Raw genomic sequence first — 17,812 nt, forward strand, 5'->3', positions numbered from 1 at the left:
AGCCAGCTCATCACTATCCAATATGTTGGTGCCTTGCAGGGAGGTTACTAACATTTGGAGAATCACTGTGGGTTGTTCTCACACTTGTTAAGGTCTGAGACCTAGGAACAAACTTCCCCACCTCCTTCTCACCAAAGCAGATGATGTATGGCTCAGGGGGAGTGAAAATAATTACGTTTAAAGGTGGGGATAATCATTAATAATAAATTTAATATAATGCCTTATCGTGTCGTTGAAACGTCTCAAAGCAATTCACCAGATTTACTACAAAATGTATTTGCAGGCTGACCGGCAGTCAATTGACACAGAAAAATATCCCCCCAAAACAGCCATGAAATGAATGACTAATTTTATCTGGAGGATTGTTGGCCAACACACCACCAGGAGGAACTCCCTTCACTGTTCATAGTTTCCTAATGTATTTATAAATAAAGATTGGAATTTTAAAATTGTATTTATCCGACAACTAACTGATAACAGAAACAGACAAGTCTTTTGGTAAATAAAAGACTTTCACTCACAAAATATACAGTTAATTCACTTTACAGTATATTCTGTGAAGCACTTTGAGACATCTCGAAGACATGATAAGGCGCTATATCAAATGCAAGGATTATTATCATTATTATTATTATAAAAGCATGATGTATCTTCTTTTAAAACAAAACAAATCATGAAATTACGAGAGTAACAATCTACATTTCTTGTTTTTATGCTGGTCTCATTGCTCCGTGACCCAGATGAATAAAATAAATAAAATAGCAATAATAATCCTTGCATTTGATACAGCACCTTATCACGTCTTCGAGACGTCTCCAAGCGCTTCACGTAATATACCAAGTGAATTGACTGTGTATTTTGTGGGCAAAACGCAGCAGCGAATTGCGCACAGCAGTCCCACAAACAGTCGGGAATTCAGTGACCAAATTATTATTATTATTATTATTATTTTTTTGAAGGGATTATTACAACTGGAAAAGCGATTCGCCAATCGACTAATAACCGTGTTCCTATTTACTGATCGGTGAACAGAGGCGTGTGGAGTAAGGAAACTTGCCCAAATGTATATGTTAGATTATCATGAGTCTTTGTGTGTGTAATTACTCTGTACTCCAATGTACCAGAACAAATGTAAACACAGAACATAATTATAGCTCTGTTAAATTGAATTTGCTATAGCTACCACAACTAATGATCAGCCGAGATACTTCTCCAACTGTCTTTGTTCCTGAGGTTACCTTGGGCACAACCAGAAACTGGGCTGTGTTTTCATTAAATCAGTCTAACGTCCCCTGCCCGGCCAGCCCCACCATCGGCGGTTGGGCCTTCAGGTTCTCTGCCCCCACCCTTTGGAACTCCATCCCACAGTCCCTTCATCTTGCCCCCTCCCTCGCCTCCTTCAAAGCAGGTCTCAAGACCCTCCTCGTCGACCGCGCATTCGGTCACCCTCCTACCCCTACCCTCCCTGTTCCAAACCTCCAGATCCCAATCCCCTGCTCGGGTCCAAATCCCTGACTGTCCAGCGCCTTGGGATGTCCTCCATTATTATTATTTTTATTTAAGGGATTATATCCCCCCCCACCCCGGGAAAGCGATCCGCCAACAACCGGGTTCCTACTTACTGCTTGGTAAGAAGAATACACCCACTTCTCTGTCAGCCACACATCACTAGCGCAATAACATTTCATTTAGTGAACTGGAGAGAAGCTCAGCCATTCATCTGGAGATCCCCTGCCGTCAAATCCTTTCAGTGCTATAGAATAGACGTTGCCTGTAGCAACGCAAAGTTGTTGTTGAGGGCAGAAATCCCGTTTGCCTGAAGGAGAGAAAAGTTTTTCTAAGTGTGCTGATCTAGTCTTGTTGTTCAGCTATAGCTAACTAGCATGACTCAAGTTAGCATTGTAAGACCAGCGTCACATCTAGGGGTATCAGCCAGATTTCCCGAAATACCACATCCCTTGTCCAGGCTGGGCAATCCTGAAACGATTTTGATCCACGGAGTTTCCCAGCTTTCAGTCCGGGAATCGGTTGCTGGAAGATCCCCCCTTACAAAGAGCAGGCACCTGAAACTTAGTGAGCGTACTTCCTCCAGAAGGAAGGAATCTGCATCGGATAACATTTACCCAGAGGTTGGAAAAGAGGACCTGGAGAATTGGAGAAAGTTGGATCGTTGGATTAATCTCAGTAAGTGAAGATATGAAGTGAATATCAATAGGTGCCTGAATGGTAACTGATCTAACAAGCAGAGGGGAGGGTATCCCAGGGGCTCAATTTTGCAGAGAACAAATTGGAAGCAGAAATGATTGTTTGCTTCAAGAACAAATTAGATAGATTTCTGCTAGAAAATAATAGCTCGGGATACGGTATATGGTTTGGGACCCAACATGACATGACTGCCAGGATGGTGGAAAGCGAACTAGATGGCCCTAGTTAGCTCGGGATTCCCACTGATTTTGCCCAGCAAATTCTTATGTTCTTATGTTCTTTAACAATATTAATTGCAAATAGTAAATAGAAGTGTGCATAAGGGGCAGGGGATAATCTCTCAGAAAATGTTCTTTGACGGTTTGCGCTCTTATGTCTGTTCTTTCAAACCTTCCTCCTATTCCGTGTATGTGAGCCTTCCTCTGACCTCCATCGCAGGCTTTTGTCAATTTACAATGAATGTTTCCTTGGATTTTTTTAAAAAAAGTGACATTTCTATCTTTGCCTGACATTAGTTAGCACTTCTAATCCTCCTGAATACTATGGAGACCTGTAGCTCAGCAATTACAGCGCTCGCCTTGCAAGCGAGAAACCTGGGTGCGATTCCCGGCAGGGCAAAACCCTGGGCAAGTTTCCTTACTCCACACGCCTGATAATAATCCCTCAAGAAAAAAACAATAATAAAATTGGTCACTTCAATCCACAACTGTTTGTGGGACGCTGCCGGCGCAATTGGCTGCCGCGTTTCGCCCACAACTATACAATCAATTCACTTTACAGGATATTCTGTGGAGCGCTTTGAGACGTCTCGAAGACTTGCAAAGCGCTGTGTCAAATGCCAGGGTTATTATATATTACAATGGGAGCAATTACTGTGAGTTGAAGACTAACAGAGCTGGCAGAGCTGGGTTTTTGATTTCCAATATTTACTTCCACAATAGCAAATGGGAGTAAACATAACACGCGAGAGGTTAAGCTTTATCTACACCATCGACGGCACATTCTGGTGAATGACCGAATGATAGGAAGACCTAAAGAGATTAAAACGGGCCATTAGCACACACTCACACACACACACGCACACACAGTATAGGAGTGATGTACAGAAATAAAAGTGCAATTAAATTGGCAAGGCAGAATATATATGGGTTACCCAACACTCAGAACATTTATTTACGTATTTTCTTTGTGGTTATCAGAAAAGTGTTGGGCCAGTGGACCTAGAATAACTGATGAGGACGATGAGACAGTTTTCTCGTCAAGGCCTGGAACCCAGATGAGACTCCAGGTAGATGAGGTGAGCAATTATGGAGCTACTGTTCATTTCTTTAGCTTAACGAAGGCCAGTGGTCCTGTTGTAATTCCATACAAAACATCCTCCCTGCCTCCTTTGGCTCAGGGTCTTAGCCAGAAGCAATAAGCACTCTGAGACACATGAGAGGCACTGATGTAAATGTAAAATATATTGTGTACGAAATGTTAACTCGGGATTCCCACTGATTTTGCCCATTGATCTGAGGGAAAGTCACGGCAGTTCCATTAGAAAAAAGGATCTGGGAATTTGCCACAGAGCTATTATTTTAAGACATATATTGCTGAGGCGGAGAACTCAGCTTCGAATGCTTGTTAAATGGAAGACTCAACGCATTCTACTTGACCACTTAATTGAGAAGAGGTTCACAACGGGTGCGTTTAAGCATCAACAACAACAACTTGCACTTACACAGCGCAAGGGTAGGGTCCCAGAGCGCTTGGGAGTGGCGGAGCACGATGCCGAGCCGGGAGGGGGAGGCGGGAGGTGACGGTAGGCACGGTCGAAGGGGAAGGTCTTCAGGCGCGACCTGAAGATGGGGAAGGAAGGGGGCAAGGCGGAGGGATAGAGAAAGAGCGTTCAGTGGAGAAACATTTAGTGGTGCTTGGTTGAAAAAATTCTCCCCACCTCCTTTGGCTCCCAGCCCCAGCTCGGGGACCTAGCGATAAACACTCTGAGTCATTCAACCTCTTGAATATACCCCAACTCTCCTGTTTGGTTTTGCAGCTTGAATATCTTCTGCGACAGAAGATCAAATCTGGCGGATTCTACACTTTACGGCAACTCTTTCAAGCAAACGACCCCAATGGCAGGGGTCAGGTGACAAGGTGAAGCACTTTTCTTTAACAATGTCACGTCTGGTCATTGCTCCTCCGAGCAAATTTGATCAAACTTTTACTTTAATCAAAGAAAAAAGTTTTTTGGGGGAAGATAATATAACAAATTATTTTTAACCTGTTAAACCTGCAGGGGTTAGGTCTCTTTTCAACAAGGTAAACTGAATACATTGCAATATTTAAAATACTGAGACATAAAAATATTAACAATAATAATCTTGATATGTGGTATAGCGCCTTTCACATCGGGAGGACATCCCACAAAGATTCCCCGGATATCATGTGAAGTGTTGTGAATGTGAAGGGCGCAGTGTAAATGCAAGTTGTTGTTGTTGTTGTTGTACTTAATCTACCGCAATTCACAGGAAAAGGTACGAATGAATAGTTCAATCTCTTTTTCTTTCTCAACTCTGTGTGCACTGCAGAGAAGTGTTGCTGATAATTCTAACTCGATTTCTGGGAAGATTCATTACTGCAAAGCTGTTTCATCATCTTTTACTTAGGTACGTTGGATTCTTTGTTGGATTCGTTCATTCTTTCTAATAATAATAATAATCCTTGCACTTGATACAGTGCCTTATCACGTCTTTGCACTGGAAAGCGAATTGACTGTACATTTTGTGGGCAAAACGTCTTTCACCAATCATTTTTTGTGTTGCTGATTGAGTAAGGTATACTGTTTGTTCTTTACCACTTGTCTTATTGCAGACTTAAACTTAACGAAAAGCCCATCATCACATACGAAGACTTTTACGTGCACTTTAAAGAACAGGAACCTAAAGGATACCCAACGTGGATGGATCCTGTAAAGGGATCTCAAGAGAACAGAAAGATGAGCGCAACTCAAGTTCATTTGCAACTGAAGGCAATGGTTAGCGAGAGGTATTGTCCAGACGCATTCGAGATACATGACAGATCACCGGGGCGGGAATTACAGGTACACGTTTCAGCTACAGGGAGACTCGCTCGATACAGCGGTCAACAGTGAATGTCTGGGGTAAATCTTCAGAAATTGTAACGATGGAACTGAACAGGAACCGCATTATACCGTAATGTGACACGTCACAGGGCAGCAGGTTGTGCTTTTTGGAAGATGGAAGAAGCCTCTATTTTTCTCAAGGAAGCCATCAATCCCACTGCTGCGACTCGCTCAACATATCGACTTTGTTTGAATTTCAGGCCGTGGGAACTGAGGGCTCTTTTCAACAAGATGGAAAATGGCAGAATGCAGCCGCTGGAATTTCAGAAGCTCCTGCACCGGCTCGGAATGGAAACGGAACACGAGGAATTCATGAAACTGTTGAAGCGGTAACTATTATTATTGTCAGTATCTGTCATATCAATTCAACAGAGTGGTAATGTAACAATATATAATAATAATCCTTACATTTGTTACAATCGTATAAATAATTCTTGCATTTGACATAGAGCCTTCGAGACGTCTCAAAGCGCTTCCCAGAATATACTGTAAAGTGAATTGACTGTGTATTTTGTGGGCGAAACGCGACAGCCAATTGCGCACAGCAGTGTCCCACAAACAGTTGTGGATTAAGTGACCACATTTTTTATTATTATTTTTTAAGGCTTATTAGCCTCAGAAATAATAATCCCTCCAAAAACAACAAAAAAAACAATAATAAATTGGTCATTTTCAATCTACGACTGTTTGTGGGACATTGCTGTGCGCAATTGGCTGCCACGTTCGCCCACAAATATACAGTCAATTCACTTTACAGTGTGTTCTGTGAAGCGCTTTGGGACGTCCTCCCGACGTGAAAAGCGCTATATCAAATGCAAGCATTATTACTATTATTAGAAAGCAATCCACCAATCGACTAACAACCGGGTTCCTACTGTACTGCTAGGTAAACGGAGTTAAAGCGCATCACATGTCGGCAGAACGTCTCAAGGTGCTTCAATTCCTCCGTATTTGTGCCATTATTTCCATCAGTGTGATGAAATACGCATTCTACACGTGCCGACAAGCGCTACACTCGACAGCACCTGTGAGGTGCTTGGGATGGTCTGACATTAATGGCCCTACATTGAGTATGAGGATTGTTAAACGTTTTTGCTGTTTTAAACTGGTGTCGTTAAACTACACACAGTTCTCCCCACACAAAAAAAGCAGAAGAGCTTTTACTCTTTCTCTCATCAGTTGAGCTAAGTTCTGCTGAATTCTTTTTCCTTTCTCGCCGCAGGTATGACCCGGGCAATCTTGGTGCTGTGCAAGCTCGGATCCTGATGAGAGCTTTGGGCTTCCAAACTGGAGCTGAGTGTCGGGAAGGATGGAAGTCAGTCCTTTCAGCATCTGGCAGGATAACAAAAGGTAATGTATCACAAGATGGAGCCAAATGTGCACAGAAGTGTTTCCATATTAGAATTGAGACAGAAAAAAAATCATATACTTCAAAAATGTTAGCGTTAGAGACACCAAAATTGTGGCTTACTGGTCCTCCTGTCTTTACTTTCCCCTTCCACGTACGTGCGTGCGCGTGCGTGTGTGTGTGTGTATGCGAACATGTTTGTGCGTGTATCCGCGCTGTTTTAACGTATGTTAAGATATACCTTGTCGTGCATTCACATTCAGGCTCCTCGAGAAGAAGAAGCTGGACAAAAGCAGAAATGGAGAGAAAACTGACGCTGGATATCGAAAACTGGCTGAAGGAAAAGTTTAGGGAGGGTTTTAAGCGTATGATGGCAGAATTCTATTCCTTTGACCAAGATAATTCTCAAATGGTAATGGAGTGCCCCAGGCAGTACAATGAGTATCTAATGATAATAATCCTTGCATTTGATATAGCGCCTTATCACGTCTTCAAGACGTCTCAAAGCGCTTCGCAGAATATACTGTAAAGTGAATTGACTGTATGTTTTGAGGGCGGTTTTATTAGGAAGGAGCTGTCCGTGTCAAAATGTTGCTGAATCGATATCGTCGAGAGTTAAGTACACACTCAGATACTTCTCTAGTTGCTCTGCTGCAGATGCCTGTTAGAGAAGTCCTTCAGTCTGAGCGAGGAAGAGTCAGAAAGCTCAAAATAAGCCGTGGAAATCTTCCCATGTCGTGAATCCAGCCCTCGCATGAGATATTAAACCGTCAAATGGGCATTAAAAATATAAATTGGCCGCAGCATTTCGGCCACAAAATATACAGTCACTGCACTTTACTGCACTTTACAGTGTATTCTGTGAAGCGCTTTGAGATGTGATAAGGTGCTATATCAAATGCAAGGATTATTTTTTTTAAAAAAAACACAGTTTGGTGCAAATGGAAAACTCCAAAATGTTACGTTTGTTTGTTTTTTAACCGCCTCAATTTGATTGGTTTGGAGTGGAGATATATAACGTCCATGTTTCACATCACTGGGGGAGCCAACGGACTTGATTCCCAGCAGTATAAGCACAGCATAAGATTGAGGTGCGTGTCAGAGTAATGGAGGAAACCATGTGTCTGATTCACAATATAGTCGAGAGCTCGATCCAGACAAAAGCATCATTCCCAGAAGGTTTTAGAAATGCTGATAACCAGATGTTGTGTCTTTTCAAAAATCTTGTTTTTACTGCTTGTAAAACTGAATCACATCCAAACTGTGAACCCCCCCACCCACCACTCTCCCCCCCCACCCCACTCTCTCCACCCCCCCACTCTTCCCCAGAATATTTGTCAAACCACCATAGCTTCGTTATTCAGCCTCATGGACATTGTCCCAACCAGTGTTGCTTCTACTGAGAGTCTGTTCCAGCGTTAACGGCCCTGAAATAATATACGAGTCAGTTCACCCAATTCTATGATTATACCATCCATCAAAGGTTACAAGAGAAATCTTCTTACGTGTACTGGAGAAATTCAAGCTTCGACTCAAAGAGGAGCAACTAGATACTTTCCTAGTTCGCTGTGGCCTTCAAGAAGGTGCTCCCTTTGTCAACTACATGGAATTTCTCCATAAGTTTCAAGACAGGAGTGAGAAACGGGTGCCTCACAGGATCATATCTGACGTAAATCACAGGTGGGTTTCACGGGCAAATTCAAGCGCTCTTAAGATGGCATCATTCTTGTGATGTAGCACCTTTGCCGAACAGCGCAAACAGCTGCGATTGCTATGATTGTACATTAATACAATTAAACCATAATTCCTATAATTATCATTTCAAGATGAACCCTCTGATAATTTGGGATTATTAACAAATAAATGCGTACAAGATGTTGGTTAGGCTGCAATTAGAGCACTGCTTGCAGTTCTGGGCACCCTGTGAATTGACAGTATATTTTGTATACTGTGAAAGGTATCAAGACATGGTGAGGATCCAGTCTAGGTTCACACCCAATGAATCCAAAGGCAAGAGGTTAGTTACACTTATGAGGATAGGGTTGAATAACTGAGGATCTATTAGACATATTCTGAAAAGGTATGGAGGATGGAGCAGGGTTAGGGAAAGAGCATGGAGTTGGGGTTAGAGTGGGTCTATCCAATGGAGGAGTTAGCACCAGCATTGAATCGATTGAATCAAGGCTTCCTTCCTTCTGTGCTGTAAATTCTATAACGCTGTGATTAACAGCTGCTCATTGTTTCGAATAGATTTAACAAACTCGGAAGTGTTGGCCCACAATCAACAATCACTGCGTTGGAGACAAAGCTAATAAACCTTTTCCAGTCTGACTTCCTTTCCCTGTTGGGAATTTTTCAGTAAGCAATATGTTTCATTTTTTTTTTGGCATCGATGTTTTGCTATTCTTATAACACTGTGCAAACTGAAGGATTTTCCACGGATTAAAAATCTTTGCCCGTGCAGTTGTGAAGTGTTGCTATTATTTTGCTTGACAGCAAATTTGACAACCAGAGACTGGATGTGATCAACCAGCAAGTATTCTGGACGATCCTAAAAAGCAGGTAAAATTTTTTCATTCTTTAATGGTTTATTCCTGAATGGTTTATTCTTTAATGGAGTCCTGTAGCGTAATGGTTAGAGCACTCGCCTCGCAAGTGAGAGGACCTAGGTTCGACTCCCAGGCAGGGCGAAACATTAGGCAAGTTTCCTTACTCCACACACCTCTGTTTACTTAGTAGTAAGTAGGAACCCAGTTGTTAATCGATTGGTGGATCACTTTTCCGGGGCTTCACAAAAAATAATAATAATTTGGTCACTCAATCCATGACTGTGCACAATTGGCTGCCATGTTTTGCCCACAAAATATAGTCAATTAACTTTACAGTATATTCTGTGAAGTGTTTGAGATGTCTGAACACTTGATAAGGCGCTATATCAAATGCAAGGATTATTATCATTATTATTTTACTTTTATGCCAAGTTTCTATCTCCTATTTCACTTGGAAGCACTGCAGTATTACCAGGAAGAGTAAAAGAGCTTTGTGATTAAGTAAACCACACTTTTGAACGCTCAATAGAAGCTGTTGATGGCAACCCAACCAATGAAGGAGCAAGTCTAACGGGTATTATCCCCTTGTTTCCTTGCAAGGTTTGGCATTCATATGTCTGATGAAGAAATGAGTTATTTCACGGATAGGATGCCACTTGATGCCAAAGGCAATGTAAAATACCTTGAATTCATGGCCATGTTCGACAGCAGGTAAGTGGATACCTGCTGTAAGGTGCAGTTTGGGAGTTGGTATACAGGGAGTGAATATCATCATAAACCATCATCTAACATCCAGCAGATTCCTCACCCCGATTCCGACTTTAATAAGAAACTGTGCATTTAAGCATAATTATTATAAATAATAAATTCAGTAACCGGTCTATGAGTGCAGTCCTGCATCTCAGTGGTTAGAGCACTCGCCTCACAAGCGAGAGGACCTGGGTTTGATTCCGGGCAGGGCGAAACGTTGGGCAAGCTTTCTTACTCCACACGCCTCTGTTTACCTAGCAGTAAGTAGGAACCCGGTTGTTAGTCGATTGGTGGATTGCTTTTCCAACGCTTCACAAAAAATAATAATAATTTGGTCACTCAATCCACGACTGATTGTGAGACACTACTGTGCACAATTGGCATGTGTCTTCATTACTCGACAGCAAAGGTGCAAAAAGTCTGTTGGATGACAAGTCTATCATGACACATCACCGCAAAGCATGGCCACAAAGTAATTCTCTAAGGACTGGTACTTCTGAATCAATAAATAAAGTGCACAGTTCAAAAAGGACCACTGACCAGGTAAACATTGCTATTTTATACTTAAAGCTATACAGTTCTGTAAGGATAAAGTGGACCCAGGACAAGATAATGAAATGCTATATCAAATGCGAGGATTATTATTATATATTACATCAACGACATGTGTCTCCTTTACATCAAACAGACATCAAACAGGAACAAGTGGATGGATTCAATTTATTCTAATTCTGTTAATTCACTTTACAGTATATTCCGTGAAGCTCTTTGAGACGTCTCGGAGACGTGATAAGGCGCTGTATCAAATGGAAGGATTATTATTATTATTATTATTATTATTATTGGCTGCTGCATTCGCCTACAAAAAACAGAGACACTACTTTATGATAATTCCCATGAAGGGCTCTGAGATGTCCTCCCGACGCTGTAACAAGTGCAAGATTTATTTCTTGTTTTAGATGATATACACAGTAAGAACATTACCAGAGCCTTGGGATGTGAAAGGCGCTATACAATCGTTGTTCTTTGAGCAAAGTTAAGTTGTGTCTTACTGCCTAATTCACCTCTCCTTTCACTTCAGATCACTAAAATAATACATGATCTCTTGAAGAAAAACTACCGAGCAGTGGAAGAAGCTTTAACTGAACTGGATGGAATGAATACACATCGACTTTCCCCAGAATCTACGTACCAGCTACTTAAGCGGTTCAGGAGACGTTCCTTATTACAATTAACATTCACTGAATTTTCAATAGCCGCAATTTTTTTTTCTCAGATACTTGCTGATGAGAGCGTATATTGTCTTCCACAGCTTTGACATTCATCCGTTCATCTCGAGAGCTGAAGTCAGGAAACTCTGGAGGACTTTAAGCACCAGTCAGGACGATACATTGGATTTCTATGAATTTGTCCGACACTTTAGATTCTCGCCCAAAACAGCCTGCTTCCCAAACGCCAGACTACAGCCTCCAGTAAAAGGAGACGGCGACTTTCTCATTCGATCGAGAAAGTTAAACTGTGACGCAGAAATCGTTGAGGATAGCCTGCGAGCTAAAGTTGAGTGAATTCCTTTAGGAAATTATTTTTTTTTTCACCTGTTATTATCCGGAGATGATAATAATAATCCTTGCATTTGATATAGCTTTTTATCGTGATGTTGAGATGTCTCAAAGCGCTTCACAGAATACACTGTAAATTGACTGTATATTTTTGTGGGTGAAACGCAGCAGCCAATCGCACTCAGCAGCGTCCCACAAACAGTCAAGGATTGAGTGACCAAATTATTATTATTATTATTTTTTTGAAGGGATCATTACCCCTAGAAAAGTGAACCGCTAATCAACTAACAACCAGGTTCCTACTTACTGATTGGTAAACAGCAGTGTGTGGATTAAGGAAACTTGCCCAATGTTTCGCTCTGCCCGGGAATCGAACCCGGGTCCTCTTGCTTGCGAGGCAAGTGTTCTAACCACTGAGCTACAGGGCTCCACAATATCAACTTTTAATTACCTAATCAGCCTGCTAATTACCTAAGCTTCTCTCTTGTCAAAGGTTGTCTTCTTGCTGGAGCAGCTTTGGAAACACTTCCATGAGTTGGACCAGTTTCACACGGGCTTTGTGAGCAAAGAGGAATTTAAGGACGTCCTCACAGACCTGTGTGTGGAGCTGAATGAGCAGGAGTGTGAAACGCTCATCAGCAAGTATAACCATGGAGAGAACAGGTTCGTTAATAATAATCCCTGCATTGCCCGGGAGAGGATGTTTCAAAACCTTTCAGGGGATTTACTGTGAAGCGAAGTGACTGTGTGCTTTGTAGACAAACCTGGCAGCCAATTTGTGCACAGCAAAGTCATGTTGCATTCTGGAATTTAGTGATACACAGTTTTTATTAAAATATTCACATTCCCCTTGTTTAGGATATCTTACCTTGAGTTTCTTCGGCCTTTCGAAGTACGTAGGAAATCTCCCAGGCTCGGCAATTTAAAGAAACAGAAAGATGTGCCTTTGCCCACTGTGTACACAGACTCGGTGCACAAAGGCCTGAACATCATCACAGGGAAACTTCGGCAAAAGGTAAGACACCATACAGCGCAGTTTATCCTTGAATTTACCTTGAGTTCCCAAAAGTGCAACGGCTGGGATGAGGTGGAGCCTTATTTCTAGATTAAATATGATCGATTGTGATCCTGTGTCAGATTTCTTACCATCTTTTCCACTCAAACTTGCGTCTTGATGTGGTGCTGGCTATCTTACGATTATGCTACTTGTTTTAGATTTACCACCGGCTTTAATCCCCCCGTTTTCCTCAATACAGCGCAACTTATTATGAGATAAATACTGAACAATGCTGGAGCTTTCCCTTTGTTTTCTATTGCAGTTGGCCGATGACTGGAAGATACTCCAAGGAGCGTGTAAAAAGCTGGATTGTCGCAGCTCGGGATATCTCAGTGTGCCCGAATTCCGATCTGTTCTCCAGCTCTGTAACATAATCTTGGAGGAAGATGAAATTTATCACATCATGTCGAAATGTGATGAAGACACAGTTGGTAAAATCGACTACTCGAAATTGATCAGCAAACTTTTCAAGGGCACATGAACATCTGTCACTGTATTAATTTAGCACATTGTGCTACATTCTAGATTGATTGGCAATGTAGTGTGTTCTTTACCTTGTTTTAAGCGCCTCGGGGCACTATCCTGCGTGAAGGGCGCTACATAAATGCAAGTTGTTGTTGTTGTTTTAATTGTTTTGTACCAAGACCGGAAGGGATCGGAAATCTTTTGGTAACGCAGTGGCGATCTTTCCTTTTGCAGTTGGCAAGTTACACTTCCACAATCTGTGCCTAAAGTATACAAAGTGATGGATAGACCTTGCTCTGTGGACGGCGTGTTGGGTATGTTATATCTTATTGCGTGACGCTGAGCTTGACGCTGATTTGAACACAAGTGAAACATCAAGAAATTCATTTGCACTTTAAACAACTCAAAATAAGTTTACGCTGAGCGGGTGATTTCAAACGATATGGTCTTAAGCAAGTTTGAAAACATTTGGATGCCTTTTTATGAAATCACGTTAAGAAATGGAACCCCTCTGTTTCTAATACTTTGGTGGTAATGTGGGTTGCTTTTAATGGCCATAAAGGTGCGTGTAACTAAATGGATATTTTTAATTTGAATAAAGCTTTTCTGTGGTTTGCTGCGGTTGGGAACGCTGTTTGACTCTATTAAACCCAGACTCGAAAAAGCTCAGTACTTTCTTGCGGAAGAAGTTTATTGCTTTTGACACATCAATTAAATTGCCTGCTGTGAAAATGAACAAGCTTAAAATGTACTACTGAGAGTGAAATGAATATTTAAAGCAGTAAAGAACCAACACTTTTTAATGTCTCAGCCTGTTGGATAAGATGACACAAAGACATCTGTGTATTAAGGAGCAGGCATTCAAGTGTTATGTTTGTTCTTTATTAGATTAATCATTTCTTTTTTACTTGTTCGTGTATTTCTTCTGTTTATCATGCAAATGCTAAGGGTTAAGAATACACCATCAAACCACTTTGCAGTATATTCTGTGAAGCGCTTTGAGATGCCTCAATGACGTGATAAGGCGCTATATCGAATGCACGGATTATTAATATGACGATTATTATTATTTAAAAGAGCTGAGTTTCTGAGGTTTAAAATAGACTGTTTTGTTTTGGCTTTGCACAACGTCTCAAGTTCCTTCCTTACCTGAAATCATCTATCTCTTGTGACAAGCTTGCCTACAAATGCAAATGTACTCGATTGTAATGAGCTATGTTTTTCTGATCAGCAATAGCAAATTTCCACCTGTGTTTTTTTTGCTGATCTCGTCTGTTTCTGATCACCCTCATCTCCACCTGCCGGTGGTAAGAAGTTACTGCCAGGACAATTTATTTATTGGTCCAAAAGCTGATTGTGGCGTTCTGTACCGTATCGTAAGGTAACGCAAGCGAGAGGACCTGGGTTCGATTCCCGGGCAGGTCAGGGCCAAACATTGGACAAGTTTCCTTACTCCACACGCCTCTGTTCACCTCGCAGCAAGCGGGAATCCGGTTGATAGTTGCATGGCGGATCCCTTTTCCGGGGGTAATAATCCCTCCCCAAAAAAGGCGCTATAACAAATGCAAGGATTATTATTATTATTATTATTATTATTATTATTATTATCACTATTCAGAAAGAGCAGATATTTCAGTTACAATTAACAGCTGACCTTCAGGTAGCTTTATTCAGTGAATTTATCAGGCGAGGATAAAGAGCTTTGCTATCAGAAAATAAGTAAGAAATAAATGCTGAATACAATAAGATAATTAGAAACCCATTGACTTCAATGGACTCCTCTTATGTGTTTGTACTCCAGCTCCTATTATTTTGCTGTTATTTTGCACTTCTGGGGAATAATTAGGGAAGTTCTTGTCAGTGACACCCAATCTCAGACTGCCATAAATTGATGCAGTTACTAACCTATGTACCCAACGTACCTTTAAAGAAGTGTGATTAAACTTTGTCTTTTCATATCTTTGATATCTTAATAGGAAGCAGTGAGTTTATTTTTTATGTGTGATGGACATGTCTTCTGTGAAAAGTAAAGGAAATCTATTTATTCTTATCCAGGAAAATCCAATTATAATAATATAATAATAATAATCCTTGCATTTGATACAGCGCCTTACCACGTCTTTGAGACGTCTCAAAGCGCTTCACAGAATATACTGTAAAGTGAATTGACTGTGTATTTTGTGGGAAAAACAGTTATCCATGAAAAAGGAACCTTTAGTTTTTTTTAATCCACTGTGTTATTGTACGCATGATTAATCCCCGATTTCCCATTGGGTTCTCCTTGTCTTAAACCTCTTCCAGCTATAAGATTGCAGATTATATTGTGGTGCTCTCTGTGGCTTCGGTAGCTAATACACTCTGCGCAGAATTAACAGGGGACATCTTTGTTCCTGAGATCAGCGATGGGTCAGGTTCCATTCCTCCTGACCTCGCCCTCACAGTGGGACGAAAAACATTATGACGTGCCTGTTTTAGCAGCCCAGCTGAGAGTTGACCTGGATTTGTATGTCACAGCCTTCAACACATCTCAGCTCTTGACAACTATTTAGCTTCCCTTTTGATGAGGGTTAATATATAATGCATCTGGGTGGGTGAGTTACTAGGCTGTAATTGCAGGATATGAAATTCAATTGAGCCCTATTTTATACAGTGCACCCCATTCTATATAATGTAATATTTCTTTATCAACCAGCCTGATTGATGCTTCATTTTATTGGTATATTAAGGCAAGTTCTCTGCTTGCATTTACACTGGAGACTTAGTGTACAGTGTTCGACTGCCTTGCAATTGGCAGACAGAAGCTATTTACTTCCATGTGTCGGGGCAGGTTCAAGTTCAGGCCTCGGCATAAAAATAACAATGATAATTATCCTTGCATTTGACATAGCGCTTTATCAATGTTCAAAATGTCTCAAAGCTCTTCACAGAATATACTGTAAAGTGAATTCACTGTATATGTTGTGGGCAAAATGCGGCAGCCAATTGCGCACAGCAGCGTCCTACAAACAGTCGTGGATTGAGTGACCCAATTATTCTTATTTTTTTTTTGGAAGGGATTATTACCCCTGGAAATGCAATTATTGTACTCAAACCCAATGTGTCATTCAATTCCTTGTTGCTCGGGGTTTAAATCTATGTCTGAATAATTAAATAAATTGCTTAATTAACTCTAAAATCATATTGCACACCTCAAAAAATACAAATTAGATTATTTTGTGATATAATATTGTAACAGTAATTGGAAAGGTGCTTTGAATTTGGACAAAATTTAAAATGGTGAGATTCTAGCATCTAAATTTAATCCACAAGGGAATCGTTTTACAATTATTTTATTTATGGTTTGCCTTTTTGGCGTTAGTTTCTTAAAGTTACCGTAAGAACTTAGTATTTAGTTTATTGTTAAGCTTGATCAATATTGGAGCTGGAACAGAAATACAGTATATGACTAAGATAAGCCCTTAATTTCGGATGGAGCAAATCATTCTGACTGTGGAGGCAATCCATGCGTGAATGCCCACAAAATATACAGTCAATTCACTTTACAGTATATTCTGTGAAGCGCTTTGAGATATCTCGCAGACCTGATAAGGCGCTGTATCAAATGTAAGGATTATTATTATTGTTATCCACTGCTTACATTATGTGATCAATCAGGTGTTCAATGAGCCTTGTGTTAATGTTGTGTCAATGAACACTCTTTAAAAAGAAATGGATCAATATTCCCTTGGAACCAGAATATTATAAAAATAACAGAGGTAAAAGCTACAGAAAACATACATATATCATGTCATGTAAGGCAACCTTTGAAGGACAGTGGACTCGAAAAGCATTCTTCTGCTTTTGGAGGGAGTTAGCGAAGGAGCAATTTGATTGAACTTTTCTTCAGCGGATGGAATGGTAACGCTATTATGGTCATCGATCAAGAATGACCATGCAGTCCTGAAATCAATTAAACACTAACTTACCGACCCTACATCACAAACAGATTCCAGGCCATGCAGCAAACCAGATCAATGCCATTGCTGCCTCTAGTTATAACGTTCCCTCTGGAGAGTGACGACGAATGCCTGAAAATTATTTTTTATTGTCGGCTGGAGTCATTCAGAAGATCACGTCAGCTCACTGAAACGTGATGGCTCCTCAGTTCACAATCAAAACAGCTCAGGATGCCTGTGCTGATCTGAAAGAGACTTCTTTTCCTTTTTTGATGGCGGACAGACAGCTGTCTGTCAACAGCTTGTGCCCCTCACGCAGGGTAGCGTCCCAGAGCGCTTGATGGAATGCTGAAAGAGACAACCATTGAGAAGAAAATCATTTTGATCCAGCTCTAAATCTGTAGCTGTACAAATCTACTGCCTCACTGGCTCTCTCCACTCTTTCACTGTCAAGGCACCGCTCAGGAATCCTCCTTGAGAATATTGTTCAACGTGAAAGAAGGTTCTCATTCCAAAACACCTGCCGCCCAGTGAAGGTGAGGAGAGAAAATTGACTGCAAGACGTAATAAAGGAAGTAGCCAAATTCAGTTAAACACATTGTTCTTTTATTAACTTGTATAGTACTGTACCTCACAGTCAAGCATTTTGACCACTCAATTTCCCCACTCGATTCGTTTCCCACTAAATACACAGTCAAACGGCTTTACATTATATCTTGCGTAACACTTTGGGATGTCTCGATGATGTGAGAAGGCACTATATCAAATGCAAGGATTATTAATATTATTATACATACACACACATATGAATATTATT

The 17,812-nt window shown here is 40.9% G+C and overlaps 2 protein-coding genes across 2 annotated transcripts; both read left to right on the top strand.

Moving 5' to 3' along the window:
- The first annotated feature begins 1,883 nt into the window (after positions 1–1,883).
- Positions 1,884–8,300, top strand: LOC103186577. The gene is made up of 10 exons (XM_007905702.2): positions 1,884–2,184; positions 3,405–3,502; positions 4,244–4,344; positions 4,779–4,856; positions 5,062–5,235; positions 5,533–5,661; positions 6,555–6,682; positions 6,944–7,092; positions 8,164–8,222; positions 8,264–8,300. The coding sequence occupies exons 1-10, from the start codon at positions 1,884–1,886 to the stop codon at positions 8,298–8,300; spliced, it is 1,254 nt and encodes a 417-aa protein (XP_007903893.2).
- Positions 8,301–9,878: 1,578 nt separating this feature from the next.
- Positions 9,879–13,484, top strand: LOC103186578 (EF-hand calcium-binding domain-containing protein 6-like). The gene is made up of 7 exons (XM_007905703.2): positions 9,879–9,940; positions 10,384–10,522; positions 11,061–11,185; positions 11,292–11,535; positions 12,032–12,201; positions 12,397–12,553; positions 12,858–13,484. Exons 1-7 carry the CDS (start codon positions 9,879–9,881, stop codon positions 13,074–13,076), a joined length of 1,116 nt encoding a protein of 371 aa, XP_007903894.2. The 3' UTR covers positions 13,077–13,484.
- The last annotated feature ends 4,328 nt before the right edge of the window (positions 13,485–17,812 follow it).

The sequence above is a fragment of the Callorhinchus milii genome, unplaced genomic scaffold (assembly GCF_018977255.1).
Source record: "Callorhinchus milii isolate IMCB2004 unplaced genomic scaffold, IMCB_Cmil_1.0 Scaffold7, whole genome shotgun sequence".
NCBI classification, from domain to species: Eukaryota; Metazoa; Chordata; class Chondrichthyes; order Chimaeriformes; family Callorhinchidae; genus Callorhinchus; species Callorhinchus milii.

Bases quoted from the DNA above. Each gene is read 5' to 3' on its own strand.
- LOC103186578 (XM_007905703.2), top strand. From the start codon at position 9,879: ATGCCACTTGATGCCAAAGGCAATGTAAAATACCTTGAATTCATGGCC. The intron at 9,941-10,383 runs GTAAGTGGATAC...ATTACTCGACAG, and splicing joins ATGGCCATGTTCGACAGCAG to CAAAGGTGCAAAAAGTCTGT. The intron at 11,186-11,291 runs GTTCAGGAGACG...TGTCTTCCACAG, and splicing joins ACGTACCAGCTACTTAAGCG to CTTTGACATTCATCCGTTCA.
- LOC103186577 (XM_007905702.2), top strand. From the start codon at position 1,884: ATGACTCAAGTTAGCATTGTAAGACCAGCGTCACATCTAGGGGTATCA. The intron at 4,345-4,778 runs GTGAAGCACTTT...TGTGCACTGCAG, and splicing joins GGCAGGGGTCAGGTGACAAG to AGAAGTGTTGCTGATAATTC. The intron at 5,662-6,554 runs GTAACTATTATT...TTCTCGCCGCAG, and splicing joins TTCATGAAACTGTTGAAGCG to GTATGACCCGGGCAATCTTG.